The following is a 16093-nucleotide window of genomic DNA, read 5'->3' on the forward strand; positions in this document are numbered from 1 at the left end:
ATCCGACTATGAGAGGAATCCAACGAAGACTAGAGATTACTTGAAAAATTTGTTTACAATATACCCACCAGTAAAATAGTAATTACTTTAGGAATTATTACTTTGTTTACGAAAATTCTTAATATTGTTTATGTTTCTAAGAGATCGAGGCAAGGACGATAAAATCATATCATATTATATATTATTCGAAATCTCAAAGGCTAATGGGTCAATATTGACTTGATTTATATAATACATATGTATGTATGCCTTGATGTTTACAGTGCGGTGCGATAATCCTAATGGCAGTGCTAAATCCAAGAGTGCGTAATTTTATATTGATATCGGTTCTGTGAATTGAAATATAAATTACAACTATAAAATCTACCATATTATAGCCCGGTTATATGATACTGAAAAAGTCGAGATGGTCTAGTGGTTAGAACGCGTGAATCTTAACCAATGATCGTAGGTTCAAACCCGGGCAAGCACCTCTGAATTTTCATGTGCTTGATTTGTGTTTATAAATTAAATTAATCTCATGCTTGACGGTGGACAAAAACATCGTGAGGAAACCTGCATGTGTCTAATTTCATTAAAATTATGCCGCATGTGTATTGTACCAATCCGCATCGGAGCAGCGTGGTGGAATAAGCTCCAAAACCTTCTCCTCAAAAGGGAGAGGAGGCCTAAGCCCAGCAGTGGGACATTAACAGGCTGTTACTGTATATGATACTTTATATGTATATCCATAAGAGTATTCGCGTTTTATGAACATTCAGGCATTACATCGATGTCACGGTACTGACCCGAGGATAGAGGAAGAATTACATCACACGCCCATGTAACAAAGAATTTGATATGGAAAGTTTGGAAAATATTCATCCTTGTTGGTATCAAAATGATTGAATATCAAACGAGTAAGTTTATTACATTAAATGGTACGCACTATTCGTACAACCCGTACTTGTAATGTTCATGTAACATTACAAGTACACCACAATAGACTGTTCGCATTGACGTTATTACGGACGTTTTTAGTAACATGACAAGGGAATGCTCGAGGGTACCAAGGAATTCTTGGTATCCTCGAGCACGGACGGACGCAAAAATGCGGCTTAATATAAACGTTCATTACCAAAGATACAGTTTGCACACATTTTTTGTCTGTGCGGTTTCTCTACGTCATCATGGGCAATGTTGCAGAGGGCTTATTTGTAGTCAAAAACCGGACCTTGACTTTGAATTTTAACTTGCTTACTCTAAATATAAAAAAAGACAATTACAAAGGTATACCTATAAACTTAGTTTAACTTAAAAACTACTCAATTTAAATAACAAAAAATACTGTTAATAAATAAAATTTACAAACTGTCACAAATACTTTAACTATAACAAAATCACTTTGTAGTATAACTTTAATAAATTACTTGGGAATAACATGAAAAATTGTTTGAATAAATAGATTGCTCGTAAAACTAATACTGCACGTTTATTACAATATCTAAGATTAGCACTTGGCAGTTAAGATAACTGTATAAGAGTTAAATTTTGTTATTTTCTGAGATCCTTGTAAATTGATTAACGGTACTAATAGAAAATATATTCTTACTAAATTCAATACTGGCGGCAAGATGATTCGTCTCGACGTATTCACCGTTCCTTTACCCGACTCTGAAAAGAGATTTTTTTTTTATATATTTCCTTTTAATTAAATAATATTACTATTATTTAAAAATATGAATCACATTTTATAGAACAACAATCGTTTTTATTTTATTAATTTATTTATTAGTAAATCGTGTTTTAAAATAGCGGTGATATCGGTATATTATATTACAAATAATAGCCATAACCTTATACCGTTCGCAAGATGGGTTCGGTTAGATAGCTAGCGAGCATCTGCTGGTGGTAGAGCTTTGTGCAAGCTCGTCTGGGTAGGTACCACCCACTCATCAGATATTCTACCGCAAAACAGCAATACTTGGAATTGTTGTGTTCCGGTTTGAAGGGTGAATGAGCAAGTGTAATTACAGGCACAAGATACATAACATCTTAGTTCCCAAGGTTGGTTGCGCATTGGTGATGTAAGCGATGGTTAACATTTCTTACAATACCTATGTCTATGGGCTCTAGTGACCTACCATCATCATCATCATCATATCAGCCGAAAGACGTCCACTGCTGGACAAAGGCCTCCCCCAAGGATTTCCACGTTGGCCGGTCTTGCGCTGCCCGCATCCAACGGCTTCCCACGACTCGTTCTAAGTTGTCGGTCCACCTTGTTGGCCTGCCCACGCTGCGTCTTCCGGTTCGTGGTCGCCACTCGAGAACCTTTCTGCCCCAGCGGCCGTCGGTTCTGCAAGCAATGTGCCCCGCCCACTGCCACTTCAATTTAGCTATTCTTCGGGCTATGTCGGTTACTTTGGTTCGCCTGCGGATTTCATCATTTCTGATTCGATCTCGCAGAGAAAGTCCGAGCATAGCCCTCTCCATTGCCCTTTGAGTGACCTTGAGTCTTCTTATGAGGCCCATTGTGAGCGACCACGTCTCTGATCCATTAGTCATCACTGGCAACACACACTGGTCGAAGACTTTCGACTGCGGTATTTGGGATGAGAAGATATCGTGTAGCTTCCCGAACGCTGCCCAGCCGAGTTGAATTCGACGATTGACCTCTTTCTCGAAGTTGGACCTACCTAGTTGGATGGTCCGACCTAGGTAGACATAGTTGTCTACAACTTCGAGTGCAGAATTTCCAACCTTGACTTGAGTGGGTGCAACATGGATGTTCGACATGATTTTCGTCTTGTCCATGTTCATTTTTAGACCCACTTGTTGGGAAACCCTGCTGAGGTCATCGAGCATAGTGCCGAGGTCTTCCAAGGTCTCAGCCATAATTACAATGTCATCGGCAAATCAAAGATGAGTGATGTACTCGCCGTTGATATTGATGCCAAGTCAGTTCCAGTCCAGAAGCTTGAAAACATCTTCCAATGCAGCGGTAAACAGTTTCGGAGATATCACGTCTCCCTGTCTTACACCTCTCTGCAGTTGGATAGGTTTTGAGTTCTGATCCTGGAGTCGGATCGGTGGTGGCGTTCTCGTACAAGCACTTTAACACCCTGATATACCAATAATCAATTTGGCACCTTTGAAGAGAATTCAGCACGGCCCAGGTTTCGATCGAATAAAGGCTTTCTCATAGTCCACAAACGCCAAGCAAAGTGGCTGGTTATACTCCTCAGTCTTCTGTATAACTTGCCGCAGCGTATGTATGTGGTCTATCCGGCTTGTTCGGGTGGCTGGAAGTCGTCAAGCCTTTGCTCGAGACGATTCGTAATGACTCTCGAAAACAACTTGTAAACATGGCTCAGCAGTGAGATGGGCCTGTAATTCTTCAGAAGGGTTTTATCACCCTTCTTAAAGAAAAGTACCACCACACTTCTATGCCATGCCTTTGGCGTTTGACCTTTGGCTATGACGGAGTTAAAAAGCCTCTGAAGAGCCCTGAGGATTGGTGTACCACCCGCCTTCAGAAGCTCGGCTGTAATACCATCATCACCAGGTGCCTTGTTGTTTTTGAGTTGTTCGAGAGCCATTCTAATCTCGAAAAGATTGACGTACTTATAATCTTCAGTGTAGTGTCGGGTTAGTCTTGCTCTGGGATCTGTAGCATGACTACTGACAGGTGATTGAGCTGTCATGTACAGCTGACCGTAGAACTTCTCAACCTCTTCCAACAGCTCAGATCCTGACGTGACTATTCTGCCATCCTCAGTTTTCAGCCTTGTCAGTTGACTCTGCCCAACAGACAGATCCTACCATCAGGGGGCCCCTGTGCTCGTCCGCCTTCCTATTCTATAAAAATCATTAATATAATGTCACATCGGTTCGGAAAAGTCGCCGGCGCAACCTGATTTCACCGAGTTGTGCGAGGCAGGAAATGACATCGAGGTGGTGACGATGGAATTTGGAATTCTGACATCATCAGAATAACCAGAATTCTAATCCAACAAGTAATAAAGTAGTGTATAGATTATTTTTTCGGTCGATATGATAACGAATATTAAAATTGATAGTATTTTTATAGTATATCATGTAATTATATCAGGTTCAATTTTGTCTCGTAAATGTAACAAATGTAGAGATAATACGCTTGACAGAAATTATATAAATTAAACTCACATTTTAGTTGATTTCTTGTTCACTTTCTGATATATTGATCCTTTAGCTAAGCCTGCAGGCCCCTTGGCGAGCCCTAAAGAGCCGCGTGCTTGAGAAAACGTTTTCTCTTTCTGTTCTGGTCCATCTGGTTTGACGACCGGTCCACAACGAAATTCCGGATTTGGTCCATTCCAGGTCATATAGTCCTCCCTATTTTAAGAAATCAAGTTAAACAAACATATATTCTAACACTTAACTATAATTTGTTTTTAATTAGATTTTTGAAGACGTACATTTAACAATATTACTTATAATGTATGCCTATCTGGTCATCTTAGTAAATTCGTCCGTGCAGTGACGGAGAAAGAATACATTTCACTGCCCCTCTCTTTCCCATGGGTGTCGTAAGAGGCGACTAAGGGATATCTGAGCAACCATCTGCTCATCTGGTGGTAGGATGCTAACATCCGCCTGGCTTGTTAGCACCGTACGCATGGTGAAAAACTCGTGAAGTGGCTTGCAGCCGCGTTTCGAGGTCAGCCAGCGTACAGCCAGTGTCCGAGCGAGTATTGCCGCGGTGGGTGTTGGTCCAGTGGAGACGGCTGTTGAACCAATGCCGGGGGAAACTGTATTGACCTGCCGGACAGGCAGACCCGAAGAAACGGCTGTTCCGCTGGCCGCCCGTGGCATAGTACAGGGGCCCGAGCGTGCCTAACCAGCTCGCGAGGCTGCCCCACCAGGCCACGCATAATCTCGGGGTGGACCGTCGTGCCGGTTGGTGACCGGAAGGTGGGGTCCCGGCGGCCACTTCCGGGGGGGTTCGGGGGCCCTTCCATCCGGCGGATCAGTATATTTTCCTTTTTGGCAAACATTTGGGAAAACACGCCTCCATACTTTGCCCATCCCTATCGTGGCAATACGTCGCTCGCTTCACGTCTCTTTTCCTAATTTTTCCAAATGGTAGCGCAAATAAGAAATAACGGTCGTTCAGCGGTGCACACCCCCACCATACCTACGCTGTTTGAGGTCGAGTTCTCTAACATCCGAGGACTCCACGCTAACCTCAACGCTGTCCACCACCATCTCGAGACAGCACGGCCAGCAATGTTGTTTCTCACGGAGACGCAAATACTCCGCCCTGCCGACACCAGCTACCTTAACTATCCCGGCTACATGCTTGAAGAATCTTTTAAAGCGAAAGCCGGAGTATGCTTGTTCGTCAGGGCGGATGTTTGTTGTCACCGATTGCGCTGCTTGGAGGACCCCTCCATCTCCATGTTGGTGGTACGTGTGCACCTGGTTCGTCAGAGTCGAGTCTACGTGTGCCTCTACAGATCCCACAATGGTGACTTGGAGACAAGCCGATTATTCGACCATCTTAGTCGGGTGGCAGATGCTGCGCAAGAGCAGTTTCCTAACGCGGAATTGGTGTTTTTGGGGGATTTTAATGCTCACCATGAATCATGGTTGAAATCCCTCAAAACTGACCATGCTGGAAGAACTGCTCATGCTTTTGCTCTCACACACGACTTGACCTAACTGGTTGATCAGCCCACCAGGATCCCAGACATTGATAGGCAAGCGCCTTCTCTACTGGATCTTCTGCTGACTTCTCACCCGGTGGAATATCAGGTTGTGGTTCAAGCTCCACTTGGTTCTTCGGATCACGGCCTTATATCTACCAAAGTGCCACAGGCCAAGCTGCCGCCATCAGCGGTATGCAAACGTCGCGTTTGGCACTATAAGTCGGCAGATTGGGACGGTATGCGCGATTACTATGCGTCAGTCCCTTGGAAGGAACGTTGCTTCAGTGGGAATGACCCGACAGCTAGTGCCGCTGCTGTTGCTGATGAGATCATGTTAGGAATGGAATACTACATTCCTAGCTCAGATCTCATCAATAGGGGTACGCGTAACCGTTGGTTCACGCGTGTATGTGCCGACGCTGTATCATCTAAGCAGGCGGCATATCGCGCGTGGATCAACGGCTGCATTAGCGGGGCGTCTAACATTGACTCACTGAAAGCAAACTACAATAATAATTCCAAGTCCTGTAGGAAGGCATACACGAGAGCGGATGCACAGCGCATTGTACAGATTGGTATGACCTTATTTCGCATCCTAGGGGCTCCCGTAGGTTCTGGCGTCTGACCAAGTCTGTGCAAAACAATTTCTGCCAATCTTCGCTGCCACCGCTCAGAAATCCGGACGGATCGCTAGCTCACAGTCCGCAGGAGAAAGCCGACCTCCTGGCTAAACTCTTTGCCGACAACTCTGTGATCGATGATTGTAGTGCGCAGCCACCAACAATACCTTCATGTGGCCACACGATGCCTGACATCAAAATCAGGCAACGTGATGTGCGTGCGGAGCTGCAATCACTTGATATACGGAAAGCTAGCGGTCCTGATGGAATACCAGCCATTGTGCTGAAGAAGTGCGCGGCGAAGTTGTCTCCTGTGTTAACGCGCCTGTTCCAACTATCTCTCTCTTCGGGATGTGTGCCGGAGGCTTGGAGAAGAGCTAATGTGCAAGCGGTTCCCAAAAAAGGGGATCGGTCTGACCCGGCAAATTATCGGCCAATAGCTATCACCTCAGTACTTTGTAAGGTGATGGAACGGATTTTAAACAACCAACTGATCCATTACCTAGAAGATCACTGTCTAATTAATGATCGTCAGTACGGGTTTCGGACCAACGGTCCACAGGTGATCTTCTAGCGTACGTAACGCACCTCTGGGGTGAAGCTATCGACAAGCATGGAGAATCGTTGGCTGTTAGCCTCGATATCTCCAAGGCTTTCGACAGGGTCTGGCACAGAAGTCTACTCTCCAAGCTACCGGCATATGGTCTGCCTGCTCAGCTATGCACCTGGATTGCCAGCTTCCTACACAAGCGTAACCTTCGTGTTTTAGTAGATGGTTGCGCTTCACAATTCTATGTAGTGAATGCTGGCGTCCCCCAGGGATCTGTGCTATCTCCCACACTCTTTCTTTTGCATATCAATGATATGCTCTCCCTTGGGAACATACATTGCTATGCAGATGATAGTACAGTGCATGGTGGATACCACGGACGCGCAGTGGCTGGGCGGGCGGAAACTGAGGAGAGGCGGGAGAATCTTGTTATTGAACTCGATAGGACATTAGAGCTCATCGCCAAATGGGGTTCTGATAATCTTGTTGAGTTTAATGCCAAGAAAACACAGGTGTGCGCTCTCACAGCGATAAAGTCACCATTTTACCCTCATCCCTCCCTCTGTGGCACACCGCTGATGATACAAAGCAAAATCGCCATGCTGGGGATGGACGTTCGCTGCGACCTTAGTCCAAGGGATTACATCGAGGCTATTATAAAAACAGCTTCACGAAAACTCGGAGTTCTGAACAAGGTGCGGCGTTTTTTCACGCCACAACAACTGTGCCTGTTATACAAAACACAGGTACGGTCTTGCGTTGAATATTGCTCGCACCTTTGGGATGGCTCCGCTAAGTACCTAATGGAGGCCTTGGACCGGTTGCAGCGACGTGCAGTACGCATTATTGGCGACGTAAAGGTCACAAACACCCTTGAACCTTTACAATTGCGTCGCGAGATAGCAGCACTGAGCGCTTTCTATCGTCTGTATCACGGCGAGTGCTCTGAGGAATTATTCTCTCTAATTCCTGCTTCCCCCTTCCTTCTTAAGTCCACGCGAGCTGGTTCTCGATGTCACCGCCTAACTGTGACATCAATTCCATCGCGCACAAAGAAATTTGGCAACTCCTTTCTTTATCGCACTACCAAAAAATGGAATTCCTTACCAGCTCACGTGTTCCCCTCCTCTTACAACCCGGGTTCCTTCAAACGAGGCGTGAAGAGGCATCTTGCGGGCCGGCAAGGCGGGGACGGCTAGTACAGAACATTCTTCCCGACTGTACTGGCCGTCGTCGCGTTTGGACTCTACTACCACTTACCATCAGGTGGAGTAGAGTCATTTGCCATCCCGGGGCATATAAAAAAAAAAATGTATAATATTCCTTAATGAAAAAACCCTTTTAATTGAATGTAGTTTAATTCATTACTGACATGTCTGACCTATACGCGTTATATAATAATTATAATAATAAATACTTACAATAGCAGGCTGTCTTTTGGACCTTGCCGAAGTGATGCATTAGGTCCACTTGTCTCTACCGTATATTGTGACTTATGCTTTGATTCAGCATTATTGCTCGACTTCAAGATAGGTCTGTAACATTAGCAAAAATATTTGTACTTCATAAAACCATCCACAATTACCAATTTTTAAGGTACCATAAACAAATAATCTATACATCAACATTCTTTATAAAGGCAAATACATTAACACGATATATTTGCTAATTAATTCATATATATAATGGAATTGTAGGAAATAAATTATATTAACACTGCTAATAAAAACAATGAAAATGAATGTGGTGACTGACCATTCCTAGTGATAATAATAAGGAAAGACGAATCTAAGGAGACTAACATCTATCGTATATAATGTGCAAATACATTATAAATAAATAATGCGGTGTGAAAATATATAGTTTTTTCTATAAGATTCAAATACATCTTGTTCTAGTTTTCTTTAGAAAAATTTAGCACTTTAACTTCTCTTGGGCGGCTAACTCTATCGCCTACGAAGAAATAAATATCAAATAAAGGCACCGGATATACAGATTGAGATAAAAGCTTGTTAATACAGAAATCCATGTACTTCCCAACAAATACAAAATTCATGAAAAGTTAATTGGAATTGTTGACAATTAAAAAAAAATACAATTGTCTTAAGTCATCACTACATAGCTTTTAGCTTTATTTATATATATTCGCTTTAATTTAGCTTCGAATCAGCGGTCGTATCTTACAAAGTTTGTGGCGAAAAATACAAAACAAACTTTGTAATATTTTGACCATATAGTATAAATAAGTATCGTGTCCGACACTCTTTATTATTGTTATCGTTTAGGTCGGAATTTTTCGATTTTGATTTTCTATAAACATAAACATGTGTTTTCGTCGTCAGTCACGATAGTGTGCAACGCAGAGGTAGTTGAGCATGATTATATTATTAGACTTTGACGCTGACCTTTCAAAAATATAATTTGGTTTGGTGTGAAAAATTTCAAATAATACTATTACGATTAAGAACAATGTTTAACGTTTTCGTTTTTCACGGAATCACCTAAAATAAGAACTGTAGTTAAGTTGGGCTTCGACTAACAGAAGTGTTATGACCAGAAATATATCATGTGCTGTACTGTTTAATAGGAATTCCGCATATTATATCTGTAAAAAATAAACACTTGATACGGACACATAAAAAAGGTTGACTACGGCCGATCAAGGTCCCATAGTAATCTCCTACTTTGCCAATAATGCGTAAACCTTGCAATCAACACTAGTCCTGTAGATAACATCGATCTCTGGTTTTACCGAATTGTATATACGATGACTTTTTGAATGAATACAATTAACGTTTCTGCTGTATAACGTTGTAACTGCAATGATGATGAATTAATAAATAGAAAACTTAAGTTAATCAAGTCATACATTTCAAAGCGATTCCATTAAAAATACTTTAAGAAATCATGCACATTTCTCTACCCGATTCCATAGAAAGTTCTTATTACCTTTGTTACAGATAGATTCATTTTTTTTTTTATTAGAAGTGTTTTTATTTAACTTGTTGTATTATATTTATATTTTGTATAACGACAATGATAAATAAAAGAACAAAATTATCGAGCATTGCAAGACTTTCTAAATGGAAAAGAGTTAAGAAGAAAACTTTATAATCATACACATGTAACACACCGAAACAAAAATATATAACTCGTTACACTCTTCTACAATATTCACAAATTTTTGCATCAAATAGCTTTTTGAATAAATATTGTCGTAAAAATATCCTTGTTATCACAGACCTTGTTGAACTACTTGTACTAGCGATGAATTTACAAAAAATATTAAACAAGTAAATATTCAAACACTTATTCCATGCAAACAATAGAATGTAAAGACTCAGATGTAAGATATTTACGAGGCTTATCTATATCTATGAATGTTATGTTCCAGACAGCCACACTTATTTACTACGACGTGTCGTGTGTAGGAATATCGGTTACTTTGACTTGGAAACGCATTTAAGTCACTAGACCGTAAATATTCAATCTCCATTTCATGTACCACTTTGTCAAATTCAATCAATTCATTACACCTATCTATTTCTTCGATAAAATCTAATTGACATAAAAAGAAATAACCCAGTTTAAACTATACACACAAACAGACACACATAAAATATTATAGAAAAAGTTTTTTTCAAGATAATAAAGCGGGGTGCTTCTTCCCATTTGATATGAGGTACATGAATATATTTAGCACACGAACACAACAGATATATTACACAATATATTCTTCGTTTTATAAACAAGCATAGACAAACTTGTGTCGACTCTACCCATGCACGCACGTACTTTAGATGCTCGGTCCACGTCTTGAGACGGCGCACGACGGGCGCGGCGGGCGGTCTCGTCGGCTCCTCCGGGCTGACGCACGCGCTGACGCGGAATGGTCGGGTGAGTATGAGTGATGTTGGGAGATGAGATTGGTCATGAGTGACAGTAAATTATAATAGTGAATAATAGTTTTATTTATTGTCTCTGAAAGTCACTATGCCCCCAACCTCCCCGGACGGAATTAAATTAATACGCTGCCTATAATACACCGTGTATGTTAATATTGGGTAACTTTTGGGGTAATTCGTAATGAACATTTTTCGATCTGCATACTAATACTCTAGAACTGACTGCCTGATTGAGTGACCGGAGCGATAGACATCGCCCCGTCTGAACCAGGTCTAGAAGCATGCAATTTCAATTTCCACTGGATTTCCTTTATAACGTTGGTCATAATCAATATCATATTTGTATGAATAAAATGAAGAGAATGAATGTTTGTATGGATGTTAATTTTTTAATTTAGATATATGGGATGTTTTGTTCAGGCTTTATGAACGAGTCAAATGTATCAGCGTTTTTGAATATCATGAAATCAAAGGTCACTTTTGAACGTGAAAGTTTCGTTTCATTCGTCCATTCTTCACCGCGACCAAAGGGTATAAAAGGGAACAGAAGCTACACTAAAATTCACCAGCAAAAAGTGGATGATTGCTATGGACGTATATTGACTTAGGTACTTTATTGCCATTTAGTTAATCGTTTCACTAAAAAAACAACTTATTTCTTATAATTATATAGGTTTGCTCATCTGAACAAATATGATTGAGTAAAGGGGAACGTAGCTCTGACTTTCAGCTGACATAAAAGAAATTTGCTAGGTAAATAATTACTAAGAAACCAATCTCACCGTATAACAGAATAATAGAAGAGCTGCACAAATATTTTTAAAACAATAAATATTTCACGACTAAATTTAAAGTTGTAAAATATTATACGTAAATACTTTAGAATAATTATGCTGCTCTTATAAAATGAGAAGCTAAAAAGCAGAGGGGTCGAATAGCTTTACGATGCAGGCCATGTGTTTAAGATTAATATAAAATACACATACAAAAATAATCACCCAGTTTACATTTTTATTTTGGCCACATATACCAATTTAATAGCATATTCCAAAAAATCATAGTTGTTGATCGTATACATAATATGGTTTTTATGACATACATTATTTATTATTACAATATATTTTTAATAAAGAATTTAAATTAAACAAAAACGTATTATTTATAACTTATTAACAAATACTATAGACAATTCTACTAACAAATTGTTACTTTATCGCAATCGAATCGAAGCGTCATCGTTGCCGTTTGTCCGTTTTCCTATTCTTTAATTTAATTATCGACTGTTGGCATGGCAAGTTAACAATTAAGTTAAGTGAGTAAGTGATTTTGATACTCCGGTATATGGTAACATCATATCGGTTCGGTTCCGATCTGAATAAATATAGAGTATTCAAAGTTAATATGGAATTGTATCAAGAAAGTTTCGTAATCGTTATAGATTAGTAAAATTCGTCCCCTGACAAATGGAAACATTCAAATTGTAATTGATTTTGAATATTTAATAAGGCGATTATTTTTGCAGTTCAGTGATTTTTTATATGATAATGTATATTCGAATATTTTCAAAAAAGTTGTATTATTATATAAAATTTTAATAGTAAATATATCAACTTCAATATAAATCATAGTAGATGTGCTAGTGTTATGTAGACATTCATGTGATGTAAATCAAAAATGTATTTATTATTAATATGTAAAACGAATTCGAATTTTACCGAAATAATCCCATGCCTATTCAGTAGCTTGGAATTTTGTTTTGAGGATATATTTTTATTTATATTCTATAAATATTCTGATTTCACTTATATAGCTACCCGAATAAAAAAAAATTGTAATTGTAAAATGTATTATTTAAGTGTGTTATTCAGTAATTTGTTTGACTGCTAATGGTTTCAATCACTATTCAGTAAAATTTTAGAAGACAATATATAATCTTACCCTTTTTTCAGGTCTACATTATCAGGCCGCCTCATGTCTCTAAATTCAATAGCTCTTGTCAATTTAGGTGCATCTTCCTCTTGAACAACGGCATTTAATATCTGCTCAGCCCGCTCTTCATTGAAATCTACACTTTCTAGTGCAATGGATACAACTCTTTCGGCTACTTTGTCATATTTCTTCTGGAGTTTTTCTTTCACTGTAATCATTATTTTAATACAATTATAATAATCATATACATAAAATGTTCTTATTTATAATGATGATAATATATATCTGTTATAGATAACTAGCTGAATCTGAGGCTTCTCTGGCATGGGATTCGGTTTGTGTCCAAAATTCTTTAAAAATATTAGTATCATCAATAATCCTACACATTGAATGTATGTATCCCATACACCCGGTAACCGGATATGTCCAAAGTTTAGGATTAGGTTGTAATAATAATTGCCAATTGAATTATCAATGTACAATTTTAAAATTATTAGGAGGCTGAGGCAGGGGAAACTGCTGGTCTTCAATGCTAAATTCGATCTTACAGCATGCACTTCTGACTTGTCGAAGTTATGTCGGTATTTATTAGGAATAAAAACATTGTGACAAAACCTGCATGTTTGAGTTTTTTCGAATATTTGTAAAATTTAGGTTACCAAAATTCTACCGCCTTCAACAGGTACTGGACTAGAACAGTTAAGTACAGCTAAATGTTCTCATTCTGAGAAGACTATTTCTAAAAACTCTAAGAGTCCATGTTTGTTATTTGTTATGAATAGCCTAAATATTAGTGTTTATATTTGTATCTCTTATTATGAATGGAATTTCAAAAAACTTTTCATATTTGTACATTTTTTTAAAATTCAAGTTGTACACAACCCTGCATTTTATATTTCTTGAGGGTTAATTGAGAAAAGCATGAAGGTCCAAGCTTACTCCTTACTAAATTTCATCAAAATCGGTTCAGTGGGTTAGCAAAGCAAAACAACAACTGACAGACAGAGCAACTTTTGCATTTATAATATTAGTAAAGACAATTTAAATAGTAAATTAATATTCAGTCTTACATTGATTCTTCTCTTCCAAAGTTTTAATAATGAATACTTTTTTTGAAGGAGGTGGTGTCTCCTTCTCTTTCTTCTTTTGTTGATTAATTAAAGTCTCCTTCTTCGTAAATCCCATTGTAATAAGTTCTTCACTTGCCTTTTGCACATTGTTATCTTTATTCGCTAAAACATCCAGGATTAGCGTTTCTTCAGCTTTAGGAAAGACACTTTTCAAGTACCTATAAGTGCGAAGAAAAAAAAATATAGAAAATGAAAATCGATCTATTTTTTTTATTTCACACTTACTTCAGTTTCATTTTCGGAGACTGGTGTCTTGGTGCCGCCTGAACTGGACCATCCATTGATTTTACAGTAACATAATAACTTGAAGCACCTGAAGCTGGTCGTAATAACAATGGCGAACCTTAAACATAATTACTTAAAAGCTATTAAAAAAAAAAGGGTAAATTTAGAATAATTTTTTTGATAATTAATCTACATCTTACCGTGAGGAGTTCCTGTCATTGGTGTTAAGTGATTAGAACTATGCATAGATCCTGAAACTCCTTTTCCCAATTGTAAGGCTGAATAAACACCGATAGCTCCCTTTTGTAAGCGTGCTGCAGAAGGTGACATCGTCAGGGGTCCAGGTGTGGTTATTGGGTGCTTCTCAACTTGTAAAGCACTGATCACCACTGCTTCGCGATTGTAATATCTTAAAAGTTTATGTGATAAAATTAACATGTTTATTTAGGATCATTTTAAATTTTTGGAGGTATATTCATTTTCTTTCATACATACAGATAATTTTTAATTCTAATGGAAATGAATATGTTTCCCATTAGTATTATTAGAGATATGGGCTAATTTATGCAAATAAATTTAATGTACTTACTTTTTCAATAAGATCTTTATGTGTGTTTCACTAACTGTTGGAAACATTGCACTTATTTTAGCAACTAGAGCATCTGTATCAGAATTCAGGGTGAGAGAGTCTTGGAATTTTTCATTAAGATGAGAAACTCGACCAGGCAAAGGACTTCCTCGAGGTGTGAGGCAGAGAGCTCTTCCCAAGATAGGACTTTCACTTGGTGTTGCAAAAGCTCTTGAATCCTATAAAATATAATTTACTTTTATAAATAATAAGTTTATATATAGAAGGTAGTTGCTTCTTTTGATTAAGTAAATCAAGTTTATACCGAATATTGAATATTTCAAATATCGTCAAACGAAATATTATTTAGCTACCTTCAATAAGCATAGGTTGATACTTACAATATGAGTCTTGAGTCCTTTGGGGTAAAACATTTGAGGACTTTGTTGAGCTTGGAAGGCATGTTGTAGGCGTACGGGAGAGGGATACGGGTGAACATGATAAGGCGAGCCATGTGCTGACTGTGCAATCCAATGGTACAGACATAGATAAACAAATCGCACTGTGATTGAAATTTTTGTCTGTAATAAATATGTACATACTTGTATATTAAAATTATAATCTGATTTTACTTTTGTTTCTACATACTCTAAAATAGATATTTATATCACCAAGACCATTTACTTATAAATGTATACAATGAACATTATTATACATTTTGTAAGAAGTTATTATTGTATTTAATTACATTTAAAAATAAACATACCTGTGGATGAATACATTCTAAAGCAATATGATGAGCTGCATTTTGTATGGACTTATGCTTAGATCGCATTTCTTCCATTATTTAAATCTTGAGTATAGCAATGTAACAAAAAACTAAAAAGACTTAAGTTAAATATAAGGATAAAACAGGCTTTGTGATACAATAACACTAACAAATGAACCGATAAAATATTTCTGCAATTAAAATAAAATATATATTTTAATATTTCCCTCCTTTATTCTGAATAGTGTTTGAAAGACAATTTAGACAACAACGGAAGCACTGAGAGAGATAATGAGAGGCAAAAGTATTAATGTGGATGTCACGTTATATGCCTTGCGTGAGTGTTGCCTGACTGCTATTTTGAATTTGATCGTATAATATTGCGTAACAGAAGCAAAAAATCAATAAATTGAGCCAAGTGTACACACGTTATAATTACAACTTATGCAAAACAGAACCAATGATTATGAATCAACATAATGATAGTTTTGATAAAAAGCAGTTTTGGTCTAATTTGTAGGTAGAATCAAATAATTTATTATTTTTAATAAATTTTGTTTTCAATATTATACAAAATACTTTGTTCAGTTAAAAAAAATATAATTTTGATGACAACCATTAACATTATCCAGCTTATTTTAAAACTCTTTGCCTACGTTTCTTTTAATGAGACTGTTTGTAAATAATATTTTTTTGATTTCTTGTTGCTTTATTATAACTTTGCA

The 16093-nt window shown here is 38.0% G+C and overlaps 1 protein-coding gene across 2 annotated transcripts; it reads right to left on the reverse strand.

The window, feature by feature from the left end:
- Nucleotides 1-1436: 1436 nt before the first annotated feature.
- Nucleotides 1437-15653, reverse strand: LOC126780568 (uncharacterized). Of its 2 annotated transcripts, XM_050505162.1 has the most exons (11): nt 15366-15653; nt 15001-15120; nt 14621-14838; nt 14232-14440; nt 14032-14149; nt 13747-13964; nt 12686-12884; nt 10638-10721; nt 8264-8377; nt 4168-4356; nt 1437-1653 (listed from the first exon to the last, which is right to left on the reverse strand). In XM_050505162.1, exons 1-11 carry the CDS (start codon nt 15441-15443, stop codon nt 1644-1646), a joined length of 1557 nt encoding a protein of 518 aa, XP_050361119.1. In that variant the 5' UTR covers nt 15444-15653; the 3' UTR covers nt 1437-1643. The 2 variants fall into 2 exon arrangements, with proteins under 2 accessions (XP_050361119.1, XP_050361120.1); XM_050505163.1 differs by lacking the exon at nt 10638-10721.
- Nucleotides 15654-16093: the final 440 nt, after the last annotated feature.

This window comes from Nymphalis io, chromosome Z (assembly GCF_905147045.1).
Source record: "Nymphalis io chromosome Z, ilAglIoxx1.1, whole genome shotgun sequence".
Taxonomy (NCBI): domain Eukaryota; kingdom Metazoa; phylum Arthropoda; class Insecta; order Lepidoptera; family Nymphalidae; genus Nymphalis; species Nymphalis io.